The 22203-nt window shown below is 48.3% G+C and overlaps 2 protein-coding genes and 1 long non-coding RNA gene across 7 annotated transcripts in view; 1 reads left to right on the top strand and 2 right to left on the bottom strand.

Annotated features, from left to right (window-relative positions):
* Positions 1-2452: 2452 nt before the first annotated feature.
* Positions 2453-4738, bottom strand: UQCR10 (ubiquinol-cytochrome c reductase, complex III subunit X). Of its 2 annotated transcripts, XM_072803172.1 has the most exons (3): positions 4358-4563; positions 3821-3937; positions 2453-2712 (listed from the first exon to the last, which is right to left on the bottom strand). In XM_072803172.1, exons 1-3 carry the CDS (start codon positions 4505-4507, stop codon positions 2668-2670), a joined length of 312 nt encoding a protein of 103 aa, XP_072659273.1. In that variant the 5' UTR covers positions 4508-4563; the 3' UTR covers positions 2453-2667. The 2 variants fall into 2 exon arrangements, with proteins under 2 accessions (XP_072659273.1, XP_072659274.1); XM_072803173.1 differs by lacking the exon at positions 3821-3937 and having other exon boundaries at positions 4358-4738.
* Positions 4739-4837: 99 nt separating this feature from the next.
* The window catches only part of ZMAT5 (zinc finger matrin-type 5), a 26829-nt gene continuing 9463 nt past the window's right edge, over positions 4838-22203 (top strand). Inside the window, exons 1-4 of one of the 4 annotated variants that reach the window (XM_072803169.1) lie at positions 4859-4972; positions 12403-12630; positions 17255-17409; positions 22054-22116. In XM_072803169.1, coding sequence (XP_072659270.1) covers positions 17283-17409; positions 22054-22116 — 190 coding nt within the window. In that variant the 5' untranslated portion in view covers positions 4859-4972; positions 12403-12630; positions 17255-17282. Of the gene's footprint in view, positions 4973-5418; positions 5606-6096; positions 6186-12402; positions 12631-17254; positions 17410-22053; positions 22117-22203 lie in introns of those variants that run through there. The other 3 variants (XM_072803168.1, XM_072803171.1, XM_072803170.1) reach the window with 3 other exon arrangements.
* On the bottom strand, positions 9189-14715 carry LOC140619568 (uncharacterized). The gene is made up of 3 exons (XR_012019446.1): positions 14473-14715; positions 14220-14344; positions 9189-12645 (listed from the first exon to the last, which is right to left on the bottom strand). It is a non-coding gene; the product is annotated as an uncharacterized lncRNA (long non-coding RNA).

Raw genomic sequence — 22203 nt, 5'->3', positions numbered from 1 at the left:
CAAACCACTGAGCCACCCAGGGATCCCCAGGAATACGTATTAAAGAAAAACAAATTGGATTTCATGATCTTTTTTTAAGGTTTTTTAAGTAATCTCTACACCCAACATGAGGCTCAAACTCACAACCCTGAGATCAAGAGTCCCACATTCTTCCAGCCAGGCGCCCCAGGGATCCAAAATTTAAGAGCATGCATATGTACATAGGGGGAACTCACACACAGATATGGAAATTCCCTGGTATTGCTAATCTTTTTCATCTTTGTTGATTTGGCAGGCAAAAAATAGTATTCCACTTTGTTTATTAATGAAATGGGCATCATTTCATGTTTGTAGCCATTTGTATTTCTTGTACTAATTGCCTATTTGTGTCATTAGCCTTAGCTTCCAAGTTATTCACCTGTTTCTTATTAATTTGGAAATGACTGTTTCATGTATTAGTGAGGTTGGTGCTTTGCCACATTTGTTGGATATTTTTTCCAATTAAAACAAGGTTTTATTTATTTTAAAAAGATTTTATTTATTCATGACAGACACAGAGAGAGAGGTAGACACCAGGCAGAGGGAGAAGCAGGTTCCATGCAGGGAGCCCAATGTGGGACTCAATCCCAGGTCCCCAGGATCACCCTGGGCCGAAGGCAGGCGCTTAAACCGCTGAGCCACCCAGGGATCCCCAAAACAAGGTTTTAAATGACTGCATATTTTACCCCAATAGTAATTCCTATTTTGGATATTTTGTTTTCATTTTTCCCATTATAAAAAACACCATGGTGAACATCTCTTGTGGACACCCACATTTTTTTTTTTTTTTTTTTTTTTTAGAGGCAGAGACACAGGCAGAGGGAGAAGCAGGCTCCATGCACCGGGAGCCCGATGTGGGATTCGATCGCAGGACTACAGGATCGCGCCCTGAGCCAAAGGCAGGCCAGGCGCTAAACCGCTGCGCCACCCAGGGATCCCGACACCCACATTTTTAAAGGAAAATTTGCCACAAGTGGAATTTCTTGGGTCAAAAGTATGCACATTGAAGATACTAATACCTAGGTACAAAATATCTTATAAGATGGTGCCATTTCACACACACTTTCCTATAGTACATGAGTCCTATATATATTTGATATAGAATGGCATTTACAGTATCTCCTGTAGGATTTTCAAGCCTCATGTTTGCCACCATATGCCTAGCAGCACCGAGTACAGTGCCTCACACAGTGGCCACCCAAATGTTTGTTGAATGAATGACCAGACTATGTTCCTTGAACCTCTCTTCTTCACAGTCCTGCTGCTCCATGGCCTACCGGCAGTCTTCTGGTTCTCCAGGTCCTTAAGCATCCCATGTGTCTCTACCAGCAGTTATGTCCATGTGCCAGGATCTGTGATCATTTAACTGCATTTAACTCCTTTAATACAAAGAACCCACACAGACAGCGCTTCCATTATCCCCATGTAACAGACCAGGAAACTGAAGCTCAGAGAGGTCAAGTGCCTTGTCCTTGGTTCACACAGCTAAAACTGGTAGAGTGAGGATTCAAACCCACCAAATAAGCACCATGATAAACCAAACTTATTAGAGAGGGAAACCCTGGCAGGATGGTCAGAGATTTGGTCCAACTTCGTCATCAGAAGATGCGATGCGTCATCAGAAGATGGCCCCAGAGAGGTATGCCAGCTGATGCCAGCATTTAATGGCAGCATAGAGAGGACCCTAGGGGCAGGGAGTGGCCCAAGACCCGTGGGCTAGGGTTTTTCTACCAGCTGAATCCAGGGCTTCCCTATAGTTAAGCCAGTCAGCCTCCCTCTCTATGATTTAAAAATGGAATTAATGGGGTGCCTGGGTGGCTCAATAGGATAAGCATCTGCCTTCAGTTCAGGTCATGGTCCCAGGGTCCTGGGATCCAGCCCAACATCAAGCAAGGAGCCTGCTTCTGCCCTTCCCCTACCTCTCCCCACCCTGTTCATGCACACAGACTCTCTCCCAAATAAATAAATAAAATCTTTTTTAAAAATGGAATTATTGGGGCACCTGGCTGGCTCAGTCAGTAGAGCATGTGACTTTCTTGGATTTATTTAAGTAATCTCTACACTCAACGTGGGGCTCAAACTCAACCCAAGATCAAGAGTCGCATGTTCTACCGACTGAGCCAGGCACCCTGAGCATGAGACTCTCGATCTCAGGGTTATGAGTTTGAGCCCCCACATTGAATGTAGAGCTTACATTTAAAAAGAAAAAAAAAAAAATAGAGAAAGAGTGGAACTACTGATTTAGAAGTTAAAGTGGAAAGTAACACCTTCAATTGTACCTCATGTTTTGTAAACCAGAGTTCTTTGGAAGTTAATGGGGAACCCAAAATAATGGAATCTGCCGTTCAGATGTTTGTAGAGGACTCTGAAGTGGTCTCAACCGACAAGTGAAGATCAGGTATAATTAACAAAGCACTAGATGCAGAAGCATGTCTCAGGATAATTTACATTTATTTATTGATGACTCCAACATACTTCAAATGTGGCAGAAGTCAAAGAGTCTGTCAGGTGAAGCTGTTTCTTGCCAACAGCTAAAGGTGGTTGATGAAGAGTAATCTGAGCATCATCTTCAAGCTGAGGCCCTGGTTCTGGGCAAACAGCTGGTGCGTGGATCTGGTCCTTTCAGCGTGGGTAGGGGTGTCCAAGGAACTACTCCTTATTCTCATACTTGTGCTTGATGTGTTTCCATAGCTTCTGCATTTTAAAGGCAAGAACCACAAACTTTTAGCTTTGTCTCTCATATTTTACAGCTACTCCTATTGTTCTGGTCTCTAAAACAAACTTAAGAGAAACATGTACCATGTCTGGACAGTTGGGGAGGGCAAACTGGAAGCAACACTAGGCTTGATGCATATACTTAACACTTGTAAACTGCTTTGATGTTATCAATCCCATGTAAAGTTAAGTGGAAAAGGATGATCTTTCTTTTATGGGAAACTGAGGTAAAGAGACTGAGGTAATTACTCAAAAGTTCACAATCATTAGGGAACAGAGCCTCGAAGAGGTTGTCAACTTCCAGGTATTACTCAAGAGGTCCTAAATGCATAGCCCCAAATAATTCACATTGAACCATTTTTTTATTTCCTTAAATCAATGATCCTTGGGTCAGGGATTAGTTGGATTCTCATCCCCACCCCCTTTTTAAAGATTTTTTTTTTTTTTTTTTTTTTAATAATCTCTACACCCAACATGAGGCTCACAGGGAAGTGAGATCAAGAGTTGAGCACTCTACTACTAAGCCAGCCAGGTGCCCTTAATTCTCATTCCTAAAAGCACAGATTGGTAAGCTGACAGCATACTTAAAGCCCTTTCCCGAAGACTGGGAATGGCCAGCAGAACTGCTTGCAAGAGATTGAACAGTAGTACAACACTTTCATAGCAGCAAGTGGTCCTGGCCACAGGCCGAACAGCATTAGTGGACAGGGTCGGCCTGGGCTGTAAGGTCAGACAGCTTCAAATTAAAAACACAAGTGAATGTTGAAACAAGGTTATATGCAGGAGACCTTCCCTAGTATGAGCCAAAGCGTAATGATAAAAAGCATGTACAACAGCTAGCAGTGTCTGCACACAGTGAGTCTAAAAGGTGTAGTTATTCCCTATCTTCCGCTTTCACTTTCTCCTAAGGAATGTAACAAATGTTATTTTTTTGAGTACATCACCAACCAGGTACTGAGGTACCTTGCCTGCATCTCATACAATCCCCACAGTAGTTCCCTACTCTAGTTACCATTATCTCTAGATCACAGATAAAAATGAAGTTCAGAGAGGTTAAGAAACTCGCCCAACTGAATGCCACAGTTACCAAGGTGACAAGACCCAGTATCCTCATGCAGAGCTCTCGGATTTTATATTGTCTCTCAATCGTTGTTACTACCACAATGTCTGCGTGGGAATCCTTGGAAAGTGAAGAGTGCTGTATCTGAAAAGGCCAACCACAGTACCTAAGAAGCTTTCCTTTTCATGACCCCTGCACTTTTAAATCTGCCCTTGAAACCCTCAGAGGAGACTGGGTCCGGGTTCCAGCCCAGACTCACCCTGATGGTGTAGCCCTAATCAGTCCTTTCACTGGCCTTTAGTTTTTGCTTCCGCAAATGGACAAGTGGGTATATGGGGTGTAAGACATCAATACTTAGAACCCACCCACCCACCCACCCCCCAGAGTGGGATCATTCAATGTTTTGGGATTCACATCCTGCGGAGAGGACATATGCCAGTCGACTAACAAAGACGCCCAACGTTTTCCCTCCTCTTAGTAAAGGTAGACTGGGTCCCACCCCACCTCCACTCCCACTGTCACCCCTCAGGCAGGCCCAAGGTCAGGGATGGCCCAGTCCCTCACCCCCTGGTTGATGTGTTCGTAGATCGCATCCGCGCCTTGATCGAAGGCGCGCTCGAAGAACAAGGCGCCCACGGCGATGGTGAGGGCGAAGGTGGAGGTCCTGCGGAACAGCAACGAGTACAACCTCGCAGTAAACGTCGGGGCCGCCATGTTTCTCCGCTGTCAAGCCTGCGCCTGCGCCGCGGCCGACCATGCGCTCCAAAAGTCCTCGACGTACAACACTCTATGGGATTTGTAGTTTTTCTGAATCTCAGAGCTTATCGTTCTGAAAGACAGAGGTAAGTGATGGCTTGCGGGGGTAAAAGTCTCATAGGATTCAGATCAGGACAGCCCAAATAGTGTGGTAAGATTTGTTACCCAGTGTTTCTCCTCAATAATTTCTTGCTGAGTGAACCAATCCAGAACTACAGCACCCAGAAGGCCTCGCGCTTCCCTTACCCGCCCCCCACCTCCCGCGCCGTCTCCCCCCGCGTCGTCTCAGCTACTTTGATTCCCAAAGGTTTCTGGGAAGGTCGGGCTGATACTCAAGGAAGGACTACGAACCCCAGCAAGCAGTTCGCGACACCAGGGCGCAGAAGGAGGAGGAGCTCGAGCCGTGGGGCCCTACGGAACCAGGTACTCTACTCTCTTTGGCAGGACGTCGAGGGGCGGCGAGTGTTAGTCGTCTTCTCTCCACGGGAGAATATGGGCTCTTCTTTCCAAGTCCCTGCCCCACTCTGTGGACCGCACCATTTAACGGAACGGGGAGTGAATAAAAGGGCGCCCAGGTCCCCGACTCCTCTGCGAGTGTTTTCTGTTATCCTCGAAGTCCAGGCCTAGAGTTGGAGCCTTTGGCAAAGTTGGGCCCAGGAACTTGAACCCCTTTAACAGGCCTCTGGGGCAGGAGCGGTTCTGCACACGCTTTGCCCCCTAAAACTCTGGCCTAGAAGGGGCAGATCTGGGAGCCATTCATTCTTTCTTGGGAATAGAAATAGGGGCTTTGGTATACTAGTGCCGTTCAACTGATGTTTTCGGAGCGCCACCTCTGGGCCATGCCCTGGGGACCTAGCGGTGAGCAAGTCCCTGCAGTCATGGAGCGCTCACCCAGTGTGTGGATAGATGCGGAGATGTGGTAACCACAAACAAGTAATACTCTAAAAAGCAAAAGGCGGGTTGATTGAGGAGAGTCTGGCGGTGCAGTTTTAGAGTGCGGAGGGAGACACTTTAACCAGAGACGGGAATGAATGGAAGTCGGCCAAACAGGAAAAGGTTGGTGCAAAGAAAAGGCTGCAGGAGTCCTGGAGTGCTTTAGGGGAGGTGGTAGGGCTGACTGTGAAGAGGTGGGCTTGGGTCAGCTCATATATGGCCTTGTAACTCATACTAAGGAGTCTTTTTTATTTTTAATTGCTCTAGGAAGCCCCTGAAGGGTTTTAAGCTGGGATGTGACATGATCCAATTTACATTTTGGCTGCTTGATCATTCTGGCTGCTTTCTGGAGAACAGATCAAAGAGGGGAAGTTATTGTGTTGGGTAAATTGAGACGGGATGATGATTTAGACTGGGATATGGATTAGAGTAGTGATCAGATTTGGGATGTATTTTGGGAGGCAGGCCAGATGGAAAAAGCTGACAGATGCGTGTAGGGGTGCCGGAAAGAAGAGTGGAGGATGGCATCTCTTTTAAGTTTTGACCTTAACAACTTAAAATCCACAGGGATGACCTTAAACTGTTTGTCATGTTAGGTTTGACCTTTCTCTTAGACATCAGGTGGAGATTCCCAGAGGCCCGTGGTAATTTGGATCTGAAGTTCAGAGGAGAGGTCTGAGCCCGAGATAAGTCATCAGCATCGGTACTGAAAACCAGGAATTAGAGGCCTGGATTTACCATTGACTGGGAAAAGCAACAGAAATGCCTGATTGGGGAAGAAAAATGTGAAAAGCCCTAAAACCAGGATGAGTTAAACATAACTGGGGTTATTTTCTATTTGCAAAACATCCTGGTAGCTCCTTGGGGCAGAACGTTGTGAAGCTTCTAGGAAAGGATATTTATGCCGTGCTAACAACAAATCTGGCCAATGGGAAGTTCAGAGAAAGGAGGAATTACTTTAATAAGGATGAGTTAGGAAAGACCACAGGGAGTTAAGTTACTTTATCGTTTTTTAGTTAATTTTCATTTTGGAGCAACAATTTTGAAATACCAAATTTTCTTTAAGCCACTTACTCAACTTAGAAATTATTCTATACATATCATAAATCTAGAAAAATAAGAAAAATGACCTTTACTTTTCCTTTGATGTTTGAACTCAAGTTGAACTAACCTTAAATTCTTTTAAACAGCCCATCTACAGCTTAATTACATTCCTTTACACATTTATTTCACTTATAAATTTGATTTTCTTTTTAAGTACTTAAGGTACATAACCTAACAAGTATGATTTTCTAAGAATATTTAAACATTACTAGAAAATCTAATAAATTAAACTTACAAACATAATGGATTTCAAGTTCTTGTAAACAGTTCAATACTTTTAACAGAGACAAATTATTTTATGTCACTGGTTCTCAGTCTGGGAAGCTAAAAATATATATATACACGGGTGTCATCTCTGACACGAAATGAGGATATGGGGGGGTGGCGTCAGTAGCTTTCACAGTACTCCAGATGATTCTAATATGAAGCCAGTTTTTTTAATCATTGCTGACCATTCAACTTGAAATGATGGATCTAATATTAATTACTGATACATATTTTATCAATTGCCTAACTGAAGTTTAATACTGAAGGCGGCATTAAACCGCTGAGCCACCCAGGCTGCCCATAATTAATGTATTTTAAATTGGAATATCAATGCTTATCTGTCATACTCAACATGTCAGATTATCTTCAGTGTTATACTTTTAAATACCAAGTATTTAAAGCCACCTGGGGGGATCCCTGGGTGGCGCAGTGGTTTGGCGCCTGCCTTTGGCCCAGGGCGCGATCCTGGAGACCCGGGATCGAATCCCACGTCGGGCTCCCGGTGCGTGGAGCCTGCTTCTCCCTCTGCCTGTGTCTCTGCCTCTCTCTCTCACTGTCTGCCTATCATAAATAAAAAAATAATAATAATAAAGCCACCTGGGTGGCTCAGTGGTTGGGCATCTGCCTTCGGCTCAGGGCATGGTCCCAGAGTCCCAGGATGGAGTCCCACATCAGGCTCCCCTCGAGGAGCCTGCTTCTCCCTCTGCCTGTGTCTCTGCTTCTCTCTCTGTGTCTCATGAATAAAATCTTTTAAATAAATAAATACCAAGTATATGCTGATTATTACTAAACTTAGGTTAGGAACATCAATACAATATGTTTGATTTATTTTACTACCTCTATTTTCAATTTAAACTTACCTGGAGCATGACAGGATATCTAACCAGTAAGAAAACAGCTTTATCCATTCTAATGAATTGTGTTTAGCATTCCAATCGAGTTGGGTTTACCCTTTCAGTGAGCTGAAATTATTTATAATCAGACAGATTTCTGACTGAGACAATCCAAGGGTTGTGTCTACCTAGAGTGACTGTCCCCATCAGAGGCTGTCTTTGGGATGCAGGGAATAGAGAGGTCGATGAGCAGGAGAAGCTTGTTCCCCCAGGCTTTGTGTCTTAAGGGGTACCTACTAGAGGGCACTAGATTCACTGATTAAAATGCAGATTTCTGGGCCTTGCTCCAGATCTGCTGAGTCTGAATTCCTGGAGATCTGACCCAGGAGATTTCATTTGTATGAAGCTCCTTAACCAGAAGTCCTGAAAATCTTGAGCAGGAATCATTCTAAAAGGGTTGATCTGATTCTGCTGCTCAGGGTGGGGTGAACTGAAGAGGCTTGTTCAGATGCCAGGAGATGAGACCTAACTTGCCCAGAAGTGAGGGTGGTGACAGGACCAGACTGTGGGTAGAAGAAGGGGGAGGTAGAGGCAGTTCTGAGTCCAGGTTTCTGGTTCAGAAGTCTCAGACTATTTTTAACTTTCCTTTTTGGAAGCTCTGGCCTCCTGGGACTTGTAACTATCTGATGAGAAACTCTGTCTCCGGCCTGCAGTTCCCTAGAGCCCAGATTTGGGTTTAGCCACCCTGTGCTGACCCAGGTCTGCTTGGAATCATGGTGCGTTCTATCAGCCTTCAGCCAAGGATTGAGGGTAATGTCTATTGTAGATCTCTTTCAACACCACCCCTGACTGGTCCATCCAGGTGAATCAGGTCATTGGCACCATCCACAGCAGCTTCATAAGGGAGAAGGAATAGTATTTATCCTTGCTTGGCAAATTTCCCACTTTTTTGAAGGGGATTTTTTGAGAAAATTTAAAACAATACACACTAAATGTAGAAACTTAGAAAAATACAAAGTGAGAAAAAAATTTGTACATAATCCTATTATCCAGACATAATCATAATACTCTGTGTCTGCCTAGCATTGTGTGTGTGTGAGGTGGGGGTGTTGGGCAGGAAGTTCTTTCTCCTTAAAAAGTGGTATCATATTGTACAAACTATTGTGATAAGGAGCCATTTTTTTATTTAGCTATATAGGGAATGGTCTCTTTTGATTTGATTTTTTTTTTGATTTGATTTTTTTAAAAAGATTTTATTTATCCATTCATGAGAGAGACAGAGAGGCAGAGGCATAGGCAGAGGGAGAAGCAGGCTCCATGCAGGGAGCCCAATGCGGGACCCGATCCTGGGACTCCAGGATCATGACCTGAGCTGAAGGCAGATGTTCTTAACCACTGAGCCACCCAGGCATCCCTCTTTTTCTTTTTTTCTTTCTTTTTTATTTATTTATTTATTTATTTATTTATTTATTTATTTATTTATTTATATTTATTTATTTATTTATTTTTATTTATGATAGGCACACAGAGAGAGAGGCAGAGACACAGGCAGAGGGAGAAGCAGGCTCCATGCACCGGGAGCCCGACGTGGGATTCAATCCTGGGTCTCCAGGATCGCGCCCTGGGCCAAAGGCAGGCGCCAAATCGCTGCGCCACCCAGGGATCCCTCTTTTTCTTTTTTTAAAGATTTATCTATTTATTTGAGAGAGATAGAGGCAGGGGCAGAGAGAGAGAGAGAGAATCTCCAGCAGACTCCCCATTGAGCATGGAACCTGATATGGAGCTTGATTCTATAATCCTGAGATCATGACCTGAGTCAAAACCAAGAGTTGGACATTCAACCGACTGAACCACCAAAGCACCTCTCCTTTGACTTGATTTTTAATGGCTATGTGGTAGTGCATTGCACAGATGTGGCTCATGCCTTACTCTTGATCCTTGCAAACTGTGGGCTCCTTCTGTCCAGTCGTTTTAGGATAAGATGAGGATAATGGGCTTTGTGAGTCATGTCATTGAACCCCTCACTCCTACCCTGTAGGGGAAACTGAGCAGCCTGCCTATATGTAATGGGCAATGTTTAACTGTCAACTGTTCTTACTGTTGGACATTTAGATTTCAGTTTTAGGACGAGCTACATTGCACTGACCACCTTAGTACCTAGGTCTTTGAGGTCATCTCTGATCATTTCCTTGGAGGAATTCCTATTGGATGTAGGTGCCTCTCCTTGGTGCTCTCTGGCACACAGCTTATCACCTAGTATTTTTACTAGGGGCACATCTGTCAGCCATCCCAGCATATATTCAGTGCCCCTTCTTGATGAGAGTAGAGACTTTGTGTCATGAGGTGTGAACCCATCTGGCAGAGAGGAAGTGTTCAGCAAATGTTCGGCTAGTGAATAAATAGCTGAAGGGAACCATTGAACTCAAAAGTTATGCCTGTGTTGGACGGCTCTTTTGACTCAACTCAGGAGTATTTTGGGATATGGGGCACTATGGATCTGTGACCATCACATATTTTAAGGTGATTTAGTTTTTCCATTTGTTTATTTCACTGTATCAGTAAGCTATTGCTGCATAACAGAGTGCCCCAAAACCTAGCAACTTAACACGACAAATCTCTCATACAGTTTCTGAGGGTCAAGAATTTGGAGTGGGAGTATGGCTGGCTCAGTCAGTGGAGCATATGACTCTTGACCTCAGGGTTGTGAATTCAAGCCCACATTGGGTGTACTGCTTACTTAAAAAAAAAAAAAAAAAAAAGAATTTGGGGAGTGGCTTAGCTGGGTAGTTCTGGCTCAGAGATCCCATAAAGTGTCAGTCAAGCTATCTGCTGGGGCTGTACTCATCAGAAGGCTTGACTGGGCCAGAGAGTCCACTTCTAAGCTTATGCACATGGCTGTTAGCAGGAGGTTTTAGTTCCTTGCCACATGGGCCTTCCCATAGGGCTGCCTACAATATGACAGCTGGCTTCCCCCAGAGTAAGTGATCAGAGAAAGAGGCACCAAGATGGAAAGCATATTGTCTTATCACCTGATTTTGGAAGTGACATATCTCCATGTCTACTATGTTCTTTTAGTCACACGGTCCTGATATAGTATAGTTTGGGAGCAGACAACACAAAGTGCAAACCCCAGAAGATGGCCACAGAGGCTGGCTACCACATCCAAATGTGTACTGAGCACCATCAGCATCCCAGGCACTGTGCTAAGCATCTAGTATCCATGATTTAATCTTCATAGTAATCATATGGAATAGTATTATTACTCCTATTTGCCAGGTGAGGCCCAGGGAGTAAGTAGTTTGCTGAGAGTGTCACAACCTAGAAATGGCAGGGATGAGATGCAGATGTGGGTTGAATGATTAGAGTAAGGACTGGCTTAGGTAGCCTGTGTGACGTTGGGCAAGCTCTCACCCCCTCTGTTCTACAGTCCATCATCTTCCTTAGACCAGCATTTCTCTGAGTGTGGTCTGTGGTCTGTGGACTGTACATCAGTTTTCTTAGATCCTGGCCCTAGCCCAGACCTGCCAAGTTAGGATTGCTGGGGGAGGGGAGGTGGCGGGCACTGCCTTATAGTGCTGGGAGTATGATGATATACATGCCTTACCCAGGGGGTAAGGTCAGGATGAGAGACATGTGTGGTCGCTCCTAAGCACTGAGGTATCTGAGGGAGACCTCTAACATAACGGGACTCCTATTAGGGAAGGCATCTGGAGCTTCCTGGCACTTCTGTTGGAGTTGGGTTCTGAGTGGGTAGCTTGCCGGCCACCCCCACAGGCAGTTCCGATGCCATCAACTCCAGACGGCAGGCATATGTGGCTCTGGGACATTGCTGTGCTCCTAGCGGGTGTGCAATAAAGCCATCTTCTGGCTGCCGTTTACTGTTTACCTGGGGTCTGGCAGTGCCATAATTAGAAGAAATGACAGGTGAGCTTCAGGGCAGCATGTGGTGAGCACAAGTCCTGGATAATTATTACAGTGCGCATCCCAGCCCTTGGCCACGGCCGAGCTGTTGGCTTATTTTAGCCTTGTGCCAAAGACAGCTCTGTACCTGAGACACAAACAATGAAGGGAACCAAGAATATCAATGAAGCACAAATCTCTGCCCCACGACAGCAGACCAGTGGAATGGAAAGAGAAAGCGTTCGAGGCTCAATCAGACCCCAGAGGCAGTGCTGGCTCTCCACGCCTTGGGTGTGGGGTGTCAGCATATAGCTTCACAGCGTCAGGGTGGGGTCTCTCCAAGAGGGTGTGTGGTGGTCCTCTGTGCCACTGGCCACCAGCAGCACTCAGGCTGATGAGAAATGACTGTTACCCGTGTGTCTCCCAGTCTTGGCTTTGAGCAAATTAGGAGTATTTTTGAACCCGTGTCCTCCTCTGTGAAATGGACACCTTGCTAACTACTCAGAGGGTCTCTGTGAGAGAACAAAAGCCAGGTGCCTAGCATGCAGGGATCCCATGCTATCTTCCCTCACTCCATCCCACTGCCATTCTCTTTTTTTCCCTTTTCCACCCCACATGTCTCAACTAGTAGGTAATCTTTTCCTTGAGCTCAGAAGACTGAAGTCAGGTGCCACAGGATGGCAGTGGTTTTAAGTCCGTAGAGCAGGGCTCTGCTGGAGACAGAAGTCCTGCGGGGAGGGCAGTGGTGGCAGCGAGAGACCCATATTTGGGGTCTTATGTGTCTTTCTTCTCTTCCATCCTTATCCTGGTCCCTAGATCCACCCTTGAGAGGAGGGCCTGGGTCTGGAAGCTGTAGGTGAGCAGAGGGTGAGAGGCCTTGTGTTCTGCGGGCTGCTCCTTCCACAAGCAATTGCATGCGTGAGGCCCTGTTCCTGGTGCTGGGATGCAGGAGGATGGACAGAATTCTCGGTCGTGGACAGTTCTCTGCCTTCATGGAGCCTGTAGTCTAGTGGGGAGGCGGTACACAGGACAGTACACCAGCAGGTGAGGTGAGACGAGCTATGGAAAACAGTGGGTTGTAAGGGGGCGTGAAAGTGCCTGCAGCTGCCACTTTGGCCACAATTTTAAGTCCGATGGTCAGGGCAGGCTCACCAGGAGGGCAAGGGAGTGAGCCACCTGGATGGTCATAGTACCAGCAGTTATAGCCTCTGTTTTTTGAGCACTAATTATGTGGTAGACATCCTAATATACTACTGCCTTGGTCAATCCACAGTAGCAGTGGGATCCCTATTTTATAGTTAAGGACATATGCAGGGAGATGAAATAACTTTCTAGAGGTCACCTAGCTGATAAGTGGCAGAGATGGGATTCAAACCCACACCTGTGTGATCCCAGAGGGCCATCCCACTAGCCTTGCCTGCTGCCCTTTGGCCATGAGGAGCCACCTTGTCACCTGGTGAAGCTCCAGGGAGCCAGCAGATGCTGTTGCAAACATGGACCTGGTCCTTAAGAGTGGGTGGGTGGCACTGCCTGCGTTCCCAGCAAGGGAGTGCGGCTTGATGGTTCTGTATCGGACAGGGCCTTGCTTACATGCTGCCCAGTGCACCAGCCTCAGAGGATGAGGATGAATCATGGCAGAGCAGGCCAGCTTAGTCAGCACCCCATGCTGGTGTCTGGGCGCCATCAGAGATGTCCAGCTGTCTCCACCCCCCTTCCCTGACCTCCCACTCAGGGCTGCCAAGTGTGGTGATGCAGGCTGTGCCTTGTGCAAGGACACCTGGCTGAGGGGTGAGTTGGAGTGAAATACGCTCTGCTTGCCAAATTGCCAAATAAACTCTGGCAGGGCACTGTATCCGTCTGAAGGATTCTGCACCCACACCTTTTCCTAATGTGCATCAAGGCACTAGAGAGGGAAGCAGCTGGGTCAGGAGCTCTGGAAGTTCACACATGGCTGCTGCCTGGGTGTGATCACTCACTTTGCTAAAGCCCAGCTCCTGCCCAGGACCTCTACCTCCATGGGGATAGGCCCGTTAGGTGGGTAGGAAGCACTGGCTGCCCTGGAGCTTATCTGCTCTCCAGACACCATCCCCAGGCAGTATGGGCTCTGCAGAGCTGCTGTTCAGGGCAGGCATCCAGGTCCATTGTGAAGGCTAACGTTCCAGTCCCACCCCTGCCTTGTGCTATGTACTTTGGGCAACTCACTTCCCCTTTCCTGGCCTCACTTTTCCTCATCTGTATATGGACCACCTGACCCCAGTGGTCACTTGGACACCGACATCCTGTTCCTTGTTCTGAGCCTGTTTTCTGAAATATGGGCTTTTGGAGACCTATAATAATGATGGTGATGTGACTATTGTTTCTTGAGGGGCTCCTGGGGGCCATATGTGGATGATCTGATTCTTAGAACAATCCCTGAAGTGGGCACTGTTACTACCCCAGTTTTCATAGGAGGAAACTGAAGCCAAAAGTTAAGTAATTGCCCAAGATCACAGAATTAAAAAGAAGTGGCACCTGAATTTAAATCTGGATCTGGAGAGGCCCTTAGAGATCACCTGGTCTAGCTGCCTGCCTTCTGCTTCACATGTGGGGAGACTGAGGCCAAGAGTGGGCAAGTGACAGAGCCATAGCCTTACCTAGCAGAGCTGGGACTAGGGCGTGGGGTCCATTGAGCCAGCCTAGACAGCTGAGCACCTCCGCTGTGCCCGATGCAAAAGGGTAGTACTGCCACTGCACCTCTCCGCTGAGGCTGGTTTGTCCTCTGCAGTTTGCGCATGTGAGAGAGAAGGGGAAATGTGAACACACACAGAATCCGCTGCCGAGGGGCTCCTCATTTAGCTTCATGGAGGCTTTCCCAGATGATGGAAGTGTGGACACCATGAGACCTACCCGGTCTTTCCTGGAAGTGTGTCCTGGGACACCCTACAGCATCCCTCTGAGCCTCAGCCTTCTTTGCAAATGGGATTATAATCCATATGTCTTGGGTTTTGAAGGGGCCATGTGGTCTGAGGGGTTTAGTGAGTGATTCAAAATGAGAGCAGTTAGCAGTATGATTTGTTAGGAGGAGACTTTTGTAAGTGATTAGGGGTGTGGGCTCTAGAGCCATCCTGCCTGGATTCTGAACCCAGCTTGGCTGCCTTCCAGCAAGCATTGTGACCTCAGCGAAGTCATTTTGCTTCTTAGAGCCTCAGTGCCCTCATCTGAAAAGGTGTAGTAGGTCCTACCTTACAGGTTGTCCTGATTAAATGAGATAATGCATCATAAAGCTTTTAGCCTTGTGCCAGCACGTAGTAGGTACTCGGTAAATCAAATAATAGGAAACATTTATTAAGCACTTGCTCAGTGCTGGACATGATTTGTGCCATTTGTATTTGCATTACTCTTTCATTAACAGTTCATTTGGATTAGCAAACTTCTGTGTACTGCTCCCCCCGCAGTCAGCAAACCTGTCAGACCCATTGTCTCACCTTCCGGCAGTGAGAAGAGAGGCCTAGAGAGTTCCAAGGTCACAAGGCTGGCTTCCCAGTGCCCTGTGTGGTTTTGTCCTGCTAAGTCTGCTGCAGAGCCACCGCTCCATCTCTGCCTCCTGGAGGGACACCCTCCCCTCCCCATTACTCTCCGGAGCCAGCAGCTCCTCAGAGCTTCAGGCTTCGTGAATGGCTTGGTTAAGCACTCGGCCGTTAAACGTTCATCTCTTACAATTTCAATCCAATTCCTATAAGTTTATTGGCAAGACGGGGTGTATTAGAGCTGCCAAATTTAATATATCAAGTCTGTGTGTCTGGGATGCGGTTTCTCAGCAGTAATAGGAGAAGAGAGGTTTTATACGTTTTCATTTTGAATGACTGTCTGTTCCTGATCCCATTACAGCCCTTGACTTAATGGCTGCTGTCCCTGGTGCCACAGGAACAGCCTTCTCCATCGGCCCACCTGGCTGCCTGAACTGTCCAGGAGGCTTGTTTGTCTCTGTCTCTCTCCCCCTTCTCCTCTTGCCAAGATGCATTCTCCCATCCATCTGCCCTGTGGTCAGGTCATGGCCATATCTTTAATTTGCTAAGTCCCGGGAGTCAGGCTTTTGCTGCTAGTGTTGCTTGGGGAAGTCACTTCCCTTCCTCTTCTGAGCCTCAAGAACCTGCTCTGGGAAGTGGGGAATCAGATTATAGGATCTGAAGGGTGAAGGGGCTGGTCTGGGCTTAGCCTTTGCAGATCCCACTTAACAGCCCAGTGTTGCCCATTCATCTTCTGGTCTTGTGTCAGCAAACTGGGGACCCCAGGGCTGGCTCTGACACTCATAGAATTGCCCCCTGCCTATGGCTGGAGAGCTCCTGGGTCAGGTATGGCAGCTGTGGTCACCATGGCTGAAGGGTCTTAAGAAGCTTAACACCCTGAAACATTCTCATTTCCCTCTCTGATTGGTGGGGACCTGCCACCTAAGAGTTTAGCTAATCTCCTTGGGAACCTGTTTGCATTTCTGCCTGAGCCCTCTGGCTTCTGTAAGCTTTGAGCTCGCTATGGAAGAGAGGACACCCAGCAGTGGGATTTTTAGGGCATCTAAGTTTGCCTTCTGCTTATCAGCTGTGTGACCTTGGGCAAATCACTTTCTTTCTCTGAACCTCAGTTGTCAGAGAAGAATTGGGAATAGGAGAATGGGAATTAATCCATTTACACAACAAGTAATGGTTACCTACTCTGTACCCTGCACCACTTTGAGTACTTGAAGCTTCAGCAGTAAACAAAACAAAAATATCCCCGCCCGCATGGATTTATATTCCTGTTGGGAGAAAAAAGTAATAAACATATCAAGTGACTTATTACTTCAAAGGTGATAAAAATGAAGCAGGGAATGGGGAAAGCTAAGTACAGCGTTCTGCAATTTTACATAAAGCCGTCAGAGGAGATTACTAAGAAGATAGTATTTAAGTGAAGATTGAAGGAATCGGGTGAGCTGGGGTGGCAAGGAAGAGCATCCAGGCAGAGGGACCAGCAGGTACAAACACAGGAGGTGGCTGTGTGCCTGGTGTGTGTGAGGAGCAGAAATGAGACTGATGTGGCCAGATTGGAGAGATGAGGAGAGAAGAAATCAGAAGTGGAGTGGGGGTTGGGGGGAAGTGGCCAGTAAAGCTGTGGTTCCCCAGCCTCGCTGCATATGAGAATTCCCTGGGGAGCTTTGCAAAAATGCTGATGCCCTGGTGTCACCCACTGAGGTTCTGGGTCACTGCCTTTGGTGAGCATCTGCCTTTGGCTCAGGGCATGATCCCATGGCCTCAAGATGGAGTCCAGCATCGGGCTCCCCATGGGGATCCTGCTTCTCCCTCTGCCTGAGTCTCTGTGTCTCTCATGAATAAATAAGTAAAATCATTAAAAAAAAAAAAAAAAAAGAATTCTTTTTCCTTGTAAATCACTAAGATATTTGTAAACTGATGGAGACTCGGGTCCTACAGGACTATGATCTCTGTCAATTCACCACTTGTTTTTCCCTTCCCTTAGTCGTAGGGCAGCCACAAGGGCCCAAGGCATGTCACATGTATCCCACCCGGGATTAGGGGGAGTGGACGTTGTGGGATGTCAGCCTGTGCTTTGTCCTCAGCTTGCCTTCTGCTCCCTCATCACCATGGGCATTGGTGTGGGGCGTTTCCTCCATACCCTTGACTGAGTGTTTTGGGGTTCCCAGGCAGCTGCAGCACCTGATGTAGGTGGCCATGGGGAAGCATTACTTCTGTGACTACTGCAACCGCTCCTTCCAGGACAACCTCCACAACCGCAAGAAGCACCTAAATGGGCTACAGCACCTCAAGGCCAAGAAGGTCTGGTATGACATGTTTCGAGGTGAGTGCTGGCTGGCTAGGCAGTGGGGCCAGAGGAGGGCAGGTCTCCAATCTTTCTTATTGTCAGACAAGGAAATGCCATGGGCCAGTGCCAGTCTTGGTCTGGGCTCTTTGAGGAGCAAAAAAGAGAAGGGTGTGGCCACTGGCCCCTAGGGGCAGATGGGCCCTCAGAGGGACAGGCTGGAATGTGAGCTCCTGCCCCAGTAATCTTGGCCCAGGGGAGGGTGCTGTTCTGCCATTCCCTGGGGATACTGTGGCCAGGAAGAAGGCTTTTCCAAGGAGATGTTGTTTGATCCAACAGTTGGAAAGATAGGGAAGAGCCAGCCACACCATTTGGGGCAGAGGGTATGCAGAAGCAGGCGGCCATGAGCAAAGCATCAGGTGCTCTTCCAGAAGAGGAGAGAAGGTATGGCTGGATACAGCAGGAGAGGAGAGTGGTAGGGGCTGAAGGCGGTGGCAGGGCTGGGGCCAGATTGTTAAGTCTGCAGAGGCCACAGTAAGGAGGGTAGTTTGTCCCCGGAGTGAGGGCTGAGGACAGTCTATGAAGGGCTTTAGGCAGTGGCCAACATGACCAGAGCTACATTTGACAGTGATGACTGCCTGCTGTGTGCGTGTGGGGTGCAGTAAGTGGCTGTTGAATGACTGGCTGGCCAGGTGAATAATGGAGCTGCCGGAGGGAGGGCTTTTCCGGGAAAGGCTTCTCAGAGGAGGTGCTACCAAAGCAAATGAGCTCAGGCCATAAGCACCTAGCACAGAGCCTGGCATCTTCGAGGTGCTCACTACAAAGGAGCTGCTGCTGCTGCTGCCCTGCTGTTATCAGACATAGACATTGAAGAACAGCCAGGGAAATGTTGGCTGGCCAGCCAGGAGCCAATGAAACAGAAAGGAAGCTTCGTGGTTGGGTCAGGGTGGGCCTGGAGCTTCTAGAATGAACTGGGGCAGGGCCAATGCTTCATGAGTTGGGGAGCAGGATTCCCAGAGCAAAAGGAAAGAGCTGAGTCTCAGCAGCCAAGAGGGGAGGAAAAGGGGAGACAGAGTCACCTGGTCTGAGACTCAGAATTCACCAGAAGGGAGTGGACATTTATAGAGTGCATGCTGCATGCTGGGAGACTTTTGTGGTTTGTCATTTGCTTTATCAGTTCTCTAAAGCAGAGCTCCACCCTTCAAGTTAGGATCACCTGGAGACCTTGAAATAAAAAACGCTGGTCACCTGACCCCATCCCCAGAGGCAAGTTTGGGTGGGGCCTTGGCACAGTATTTTCAGAGTTCTCCCAGACTCCTTTCTGAGGAGGAAGCTGAGGCTCAGAGGCTTGGGTGTGGAGGATGGCCAGGCTGCTCAGCAAGCCAGGCATGGCTGAGGTCGTAAGGGGCTGAGAGCCGGGACAGAAGGGAATTCAGTGGCGGAGGCGTCTCCTAGGTGCCTGGGAGGCTTCTGTCTCTGGTTTCAGGCAAAGGCTCCTTGCGCGTCAAGTCCAGTGGGGACTGTGATTTGGCAGGAGCTAGGCCCCAAGATTACCTTGGTGTTCGCCCCCAGCCCCAGATTCTTAGGTGAGAACAGGTGGTCTTTGGGTCGAGGGCTGATTGGTAGAGGCTATCGTATTACTTAAAGGAAAGATGAAAGAGTGGGTGCCAAAAGCCCCTTCCCAGGGGCCCTGCATTCCTAGTGTCCTCACACATCCCCAGGCACATTCAGTCCTTAGGGCAGCTCCGCAAGGCAGCTGGGTAGGTGGAGATCCCACTTAAAGGTAGATTTACTGACCCTGGGCCCACAGGTGGCATATGAGCTTTTCCACTTGACGAGGCTTCCCCAGGGCTCCAGCTTACCTGAGCAAACCGCACAGACTTTGGGGAGGCACATGGTACCCCAGTCTGGGCTAGGACTCAACACCCACTTTGCTCCCAGCGTCATGGCCTTCGATGAGTCCCCTAACCCCCAGAGGGGCTGGCCATGCCTCTGCCATGGCCAGGACAACCATGAGGCCTGGAGCTGGACTGACTGACTACCTGTCCCACGGCGTCCCTCACTAACAATGCGGCCCTAATTCTGCCAATTGTAAAACAGCTGCAACAACTGTATCCACCTCCGAGGGAGTGACGGTGGCTCAGTGTTTTCATGATGACTCTGTGGCACCTAAGGAACAATGTGCATCCACAAAAGGATTGGCCTCAGGCCCTTTATTTCAGTGAGCACTTAGCATGTCCTCAGCTCCCAGGCAGGCTCCGAAGACTTACAGGTGAATAAAACAGGGCCCCTCTCCTAGGCAATCTCACCCCCAGTTACAACAGTGTGTTCTGGGCAGAACCCCTGTCTTAGGTAGGCTTCCGTGCCCTGCCCACCTCGCCCTCCAAGCTCCACCCACTCTGGGCATTACAGGTACTGTCCCCTCAGTGGGCATGCCCTTCCTGCTGTCCTCCCTGCCCTCAGCCTCGCCCTTCCATCTCAGAACTCAACCCAGGCAAAGTGTCCTCAGGATGGCCTCTCTAACCCCTGGGTGAGGTCAGGTCATTTGGTGCGTGTTAGCTGTTCCCTGTTTATGTCCACATGGCTTAGTGTGACTGTTGGACCAGAAGGTAGAAGCAGGTCTGACTTATTCGCAACTAAATCCTCATCCTGGCATGGTGCCTGGCATACAGGACGTGCTCAGTAAATGTTTGTTAGATGAATATCTAAATGAGCGAGCAAACACCAGGCACCAGGGCAGCTGTTAATTTTGGGAGATGAAGCAAGAAGGACCAGTGAAGTCAGATCACGAGGAGCCTTGAGTGCTGGGTGGAGGAGCATGCCTTCTTTATGGAGGCCCTGGGTTCGGGTTCTCAGTACTGGGTGCCCTTCAGAGTCATTGAGGAGCTTTGAACAATTTTCATGCTTTCCCTCTCAGATTAATTAGAGCAGAACCTGAGAAAGATGGGCCTGAGGATTCCTGTATTTTAAAAGCTGCCTGGTGATACTGCCATGTGGTTGGGGTTAAGAACCACTGGCCAGATGCTGGGCAGCCTAGAATTTTTCTGCACACTGAGTCCTCCAGCCAGGGTGCCTTGGCAACAACTCAGGCTCAGACCCCCACCCAGGCTCAGCTGTCCTACCTCTGGGACATGGAGGTGGGGCTGGGTAATGTTCACACGCTCCCCTTCAGCCTGCCTCCCCTGGGAAGGTCTGGCACCAGCTGGACAGGGTGAGTCTGACAGGCCCAGTGCTAACAGTTGGGCACCCCCTACCCTGCTGGCCCCACCCACACTCCACCAGGTCACCCGGACTGAGTCCTCTGATAACCAACTCCTGACCGTAGCAGCCCACCCTCACTGGCTGCCTGGCCTGGGGAAGCGAGGAAGGGAGAAGCTCCCCTAAGAATCAGCCACGTACCCAGCCACCAGGAGACCAGCAACTACGTGGGGAGGAGCAGGGGCTTTAGAGTCACACACCAGGATTCAAACCTGGCACTGCCACTTCCTGACTGTGTGCCCTTTCTCCTGTTTGAACTTCTGTTTTCCCCCCTGCAAAATGAGGACATTTGCACTGTGCAGGAGGCTTGTGAGGAGGACACGAAATAAGAACTGCCACTGTTTGTTGCACATCCATGACAGGTTCTGAGCCCTGGCCTCACATTAGTGTCACCTGGGGAATGTGATGCTGAAGCTGCTCCCGGCCCCACTTTCCTGGCAATTCTAACAGGCCATCAGGGTTTGGAATCACTACCCACCTCTGCCAAGTGCTCTGCATCCATTACCTTACTCAGTTTTCACAGCAGCCCTACCAGAGGAGGATTTTCCTTGCATTTTACATATTGGAACAACTAACATGCCCAAGTCTCTGGGCAACAGAGACTTGGAGAGATTAAGCAGCTTGCCTGGGGTCAAGTGTACTTGAACTCTGAAACCCGTGGTATTTCCTTTACTCCAGCAGCCTCTAGAAAAGGCAGTGAACCAATGGGGAACGTGTCCAGCCCAAGCCCCCAGGGTGACATCAGGGCCTCTGAGTCAGGGCACATTCCTGTCTTACAGATTTGGACTGATTGGTTCCTTACCTACTGAGAAGCACAAAAAACTTCAACCATAAATATATGATGAAAATAATGGTCAGAAAAATCAGAGGAAACCAGGGTTAAAGTTTGCATCCAGAAAGATTGCTGGGAAGTCCTGTGGGGTCTGGCGGCTGGCCTGGCTGTGGCTCCGAGAACCTGCAGCTCACAGGGGCAAGGAGAGAGCAGAGAGCAGCTGGTTGCAGCCTTGGCTGTGGAGTGACATCTGAGCCCCAGGGCTTTCTGATGGGCTTCCTGGGAACCAAGAGGGTTTTTCTTAGCTTTCTATATTGACATAATTATAAACTCACAGGAAGTTGCAAAGACAGTATGAAGTTGTCTATGGTACCAGGATTTTAAAAAATGAAAAAACTGTCCAGGTGGTTCCATTGTATGGTCAAAGCCAAGAACCTCACACCTAAAACTTGGTTCTTGCTTTTGCCTGGGTCTGGGTGGAATGAGAGGGGTTGAGGTCACCTAAAGCTCAGATGCTTCTGCCCAGCATCCCCACCTGTGGTCATCCCCTCCTACGCTCCTCTGTGGATGGGAACTCTTTCCTCTCCTGATCTTGGGGGTAGGAAGTGCCTGTATGCTGCTGAAGTCTGAACCCAGACACTCTGTTCTTGCAGATGCAGCTGCCATCTTGTTAGATGAACAGAACAAACGGCCCTGCAGGAAGTTTCTACTGACAGGTAAAGTGTTCTACTCAGTTCAGGTTCCTCCAGGAATCAGCATGCCCTATCTGGCCTGCTTAGACCTCTGCGGAAGTCTCTGCCCTA

This window comes from Canis lupus, chromosome 27 (genome assembly GCF_048164855.1).
Source record: "Canis lupus baileyi chromosome 27, mCanLup2.hap1, whole genome shotgun sequence".
NCBI classification, from domain to species: Eukaryota; Metazoa; Chordata; class Mammalia; order Carnivora; family Canidae; genus Canis; species Canis lupus.
The sequence above is the reverse complement of the archived record's forward strand: the minus strand, read 5'-3'. Positions and strand labels throughout refer to the sequence as shown.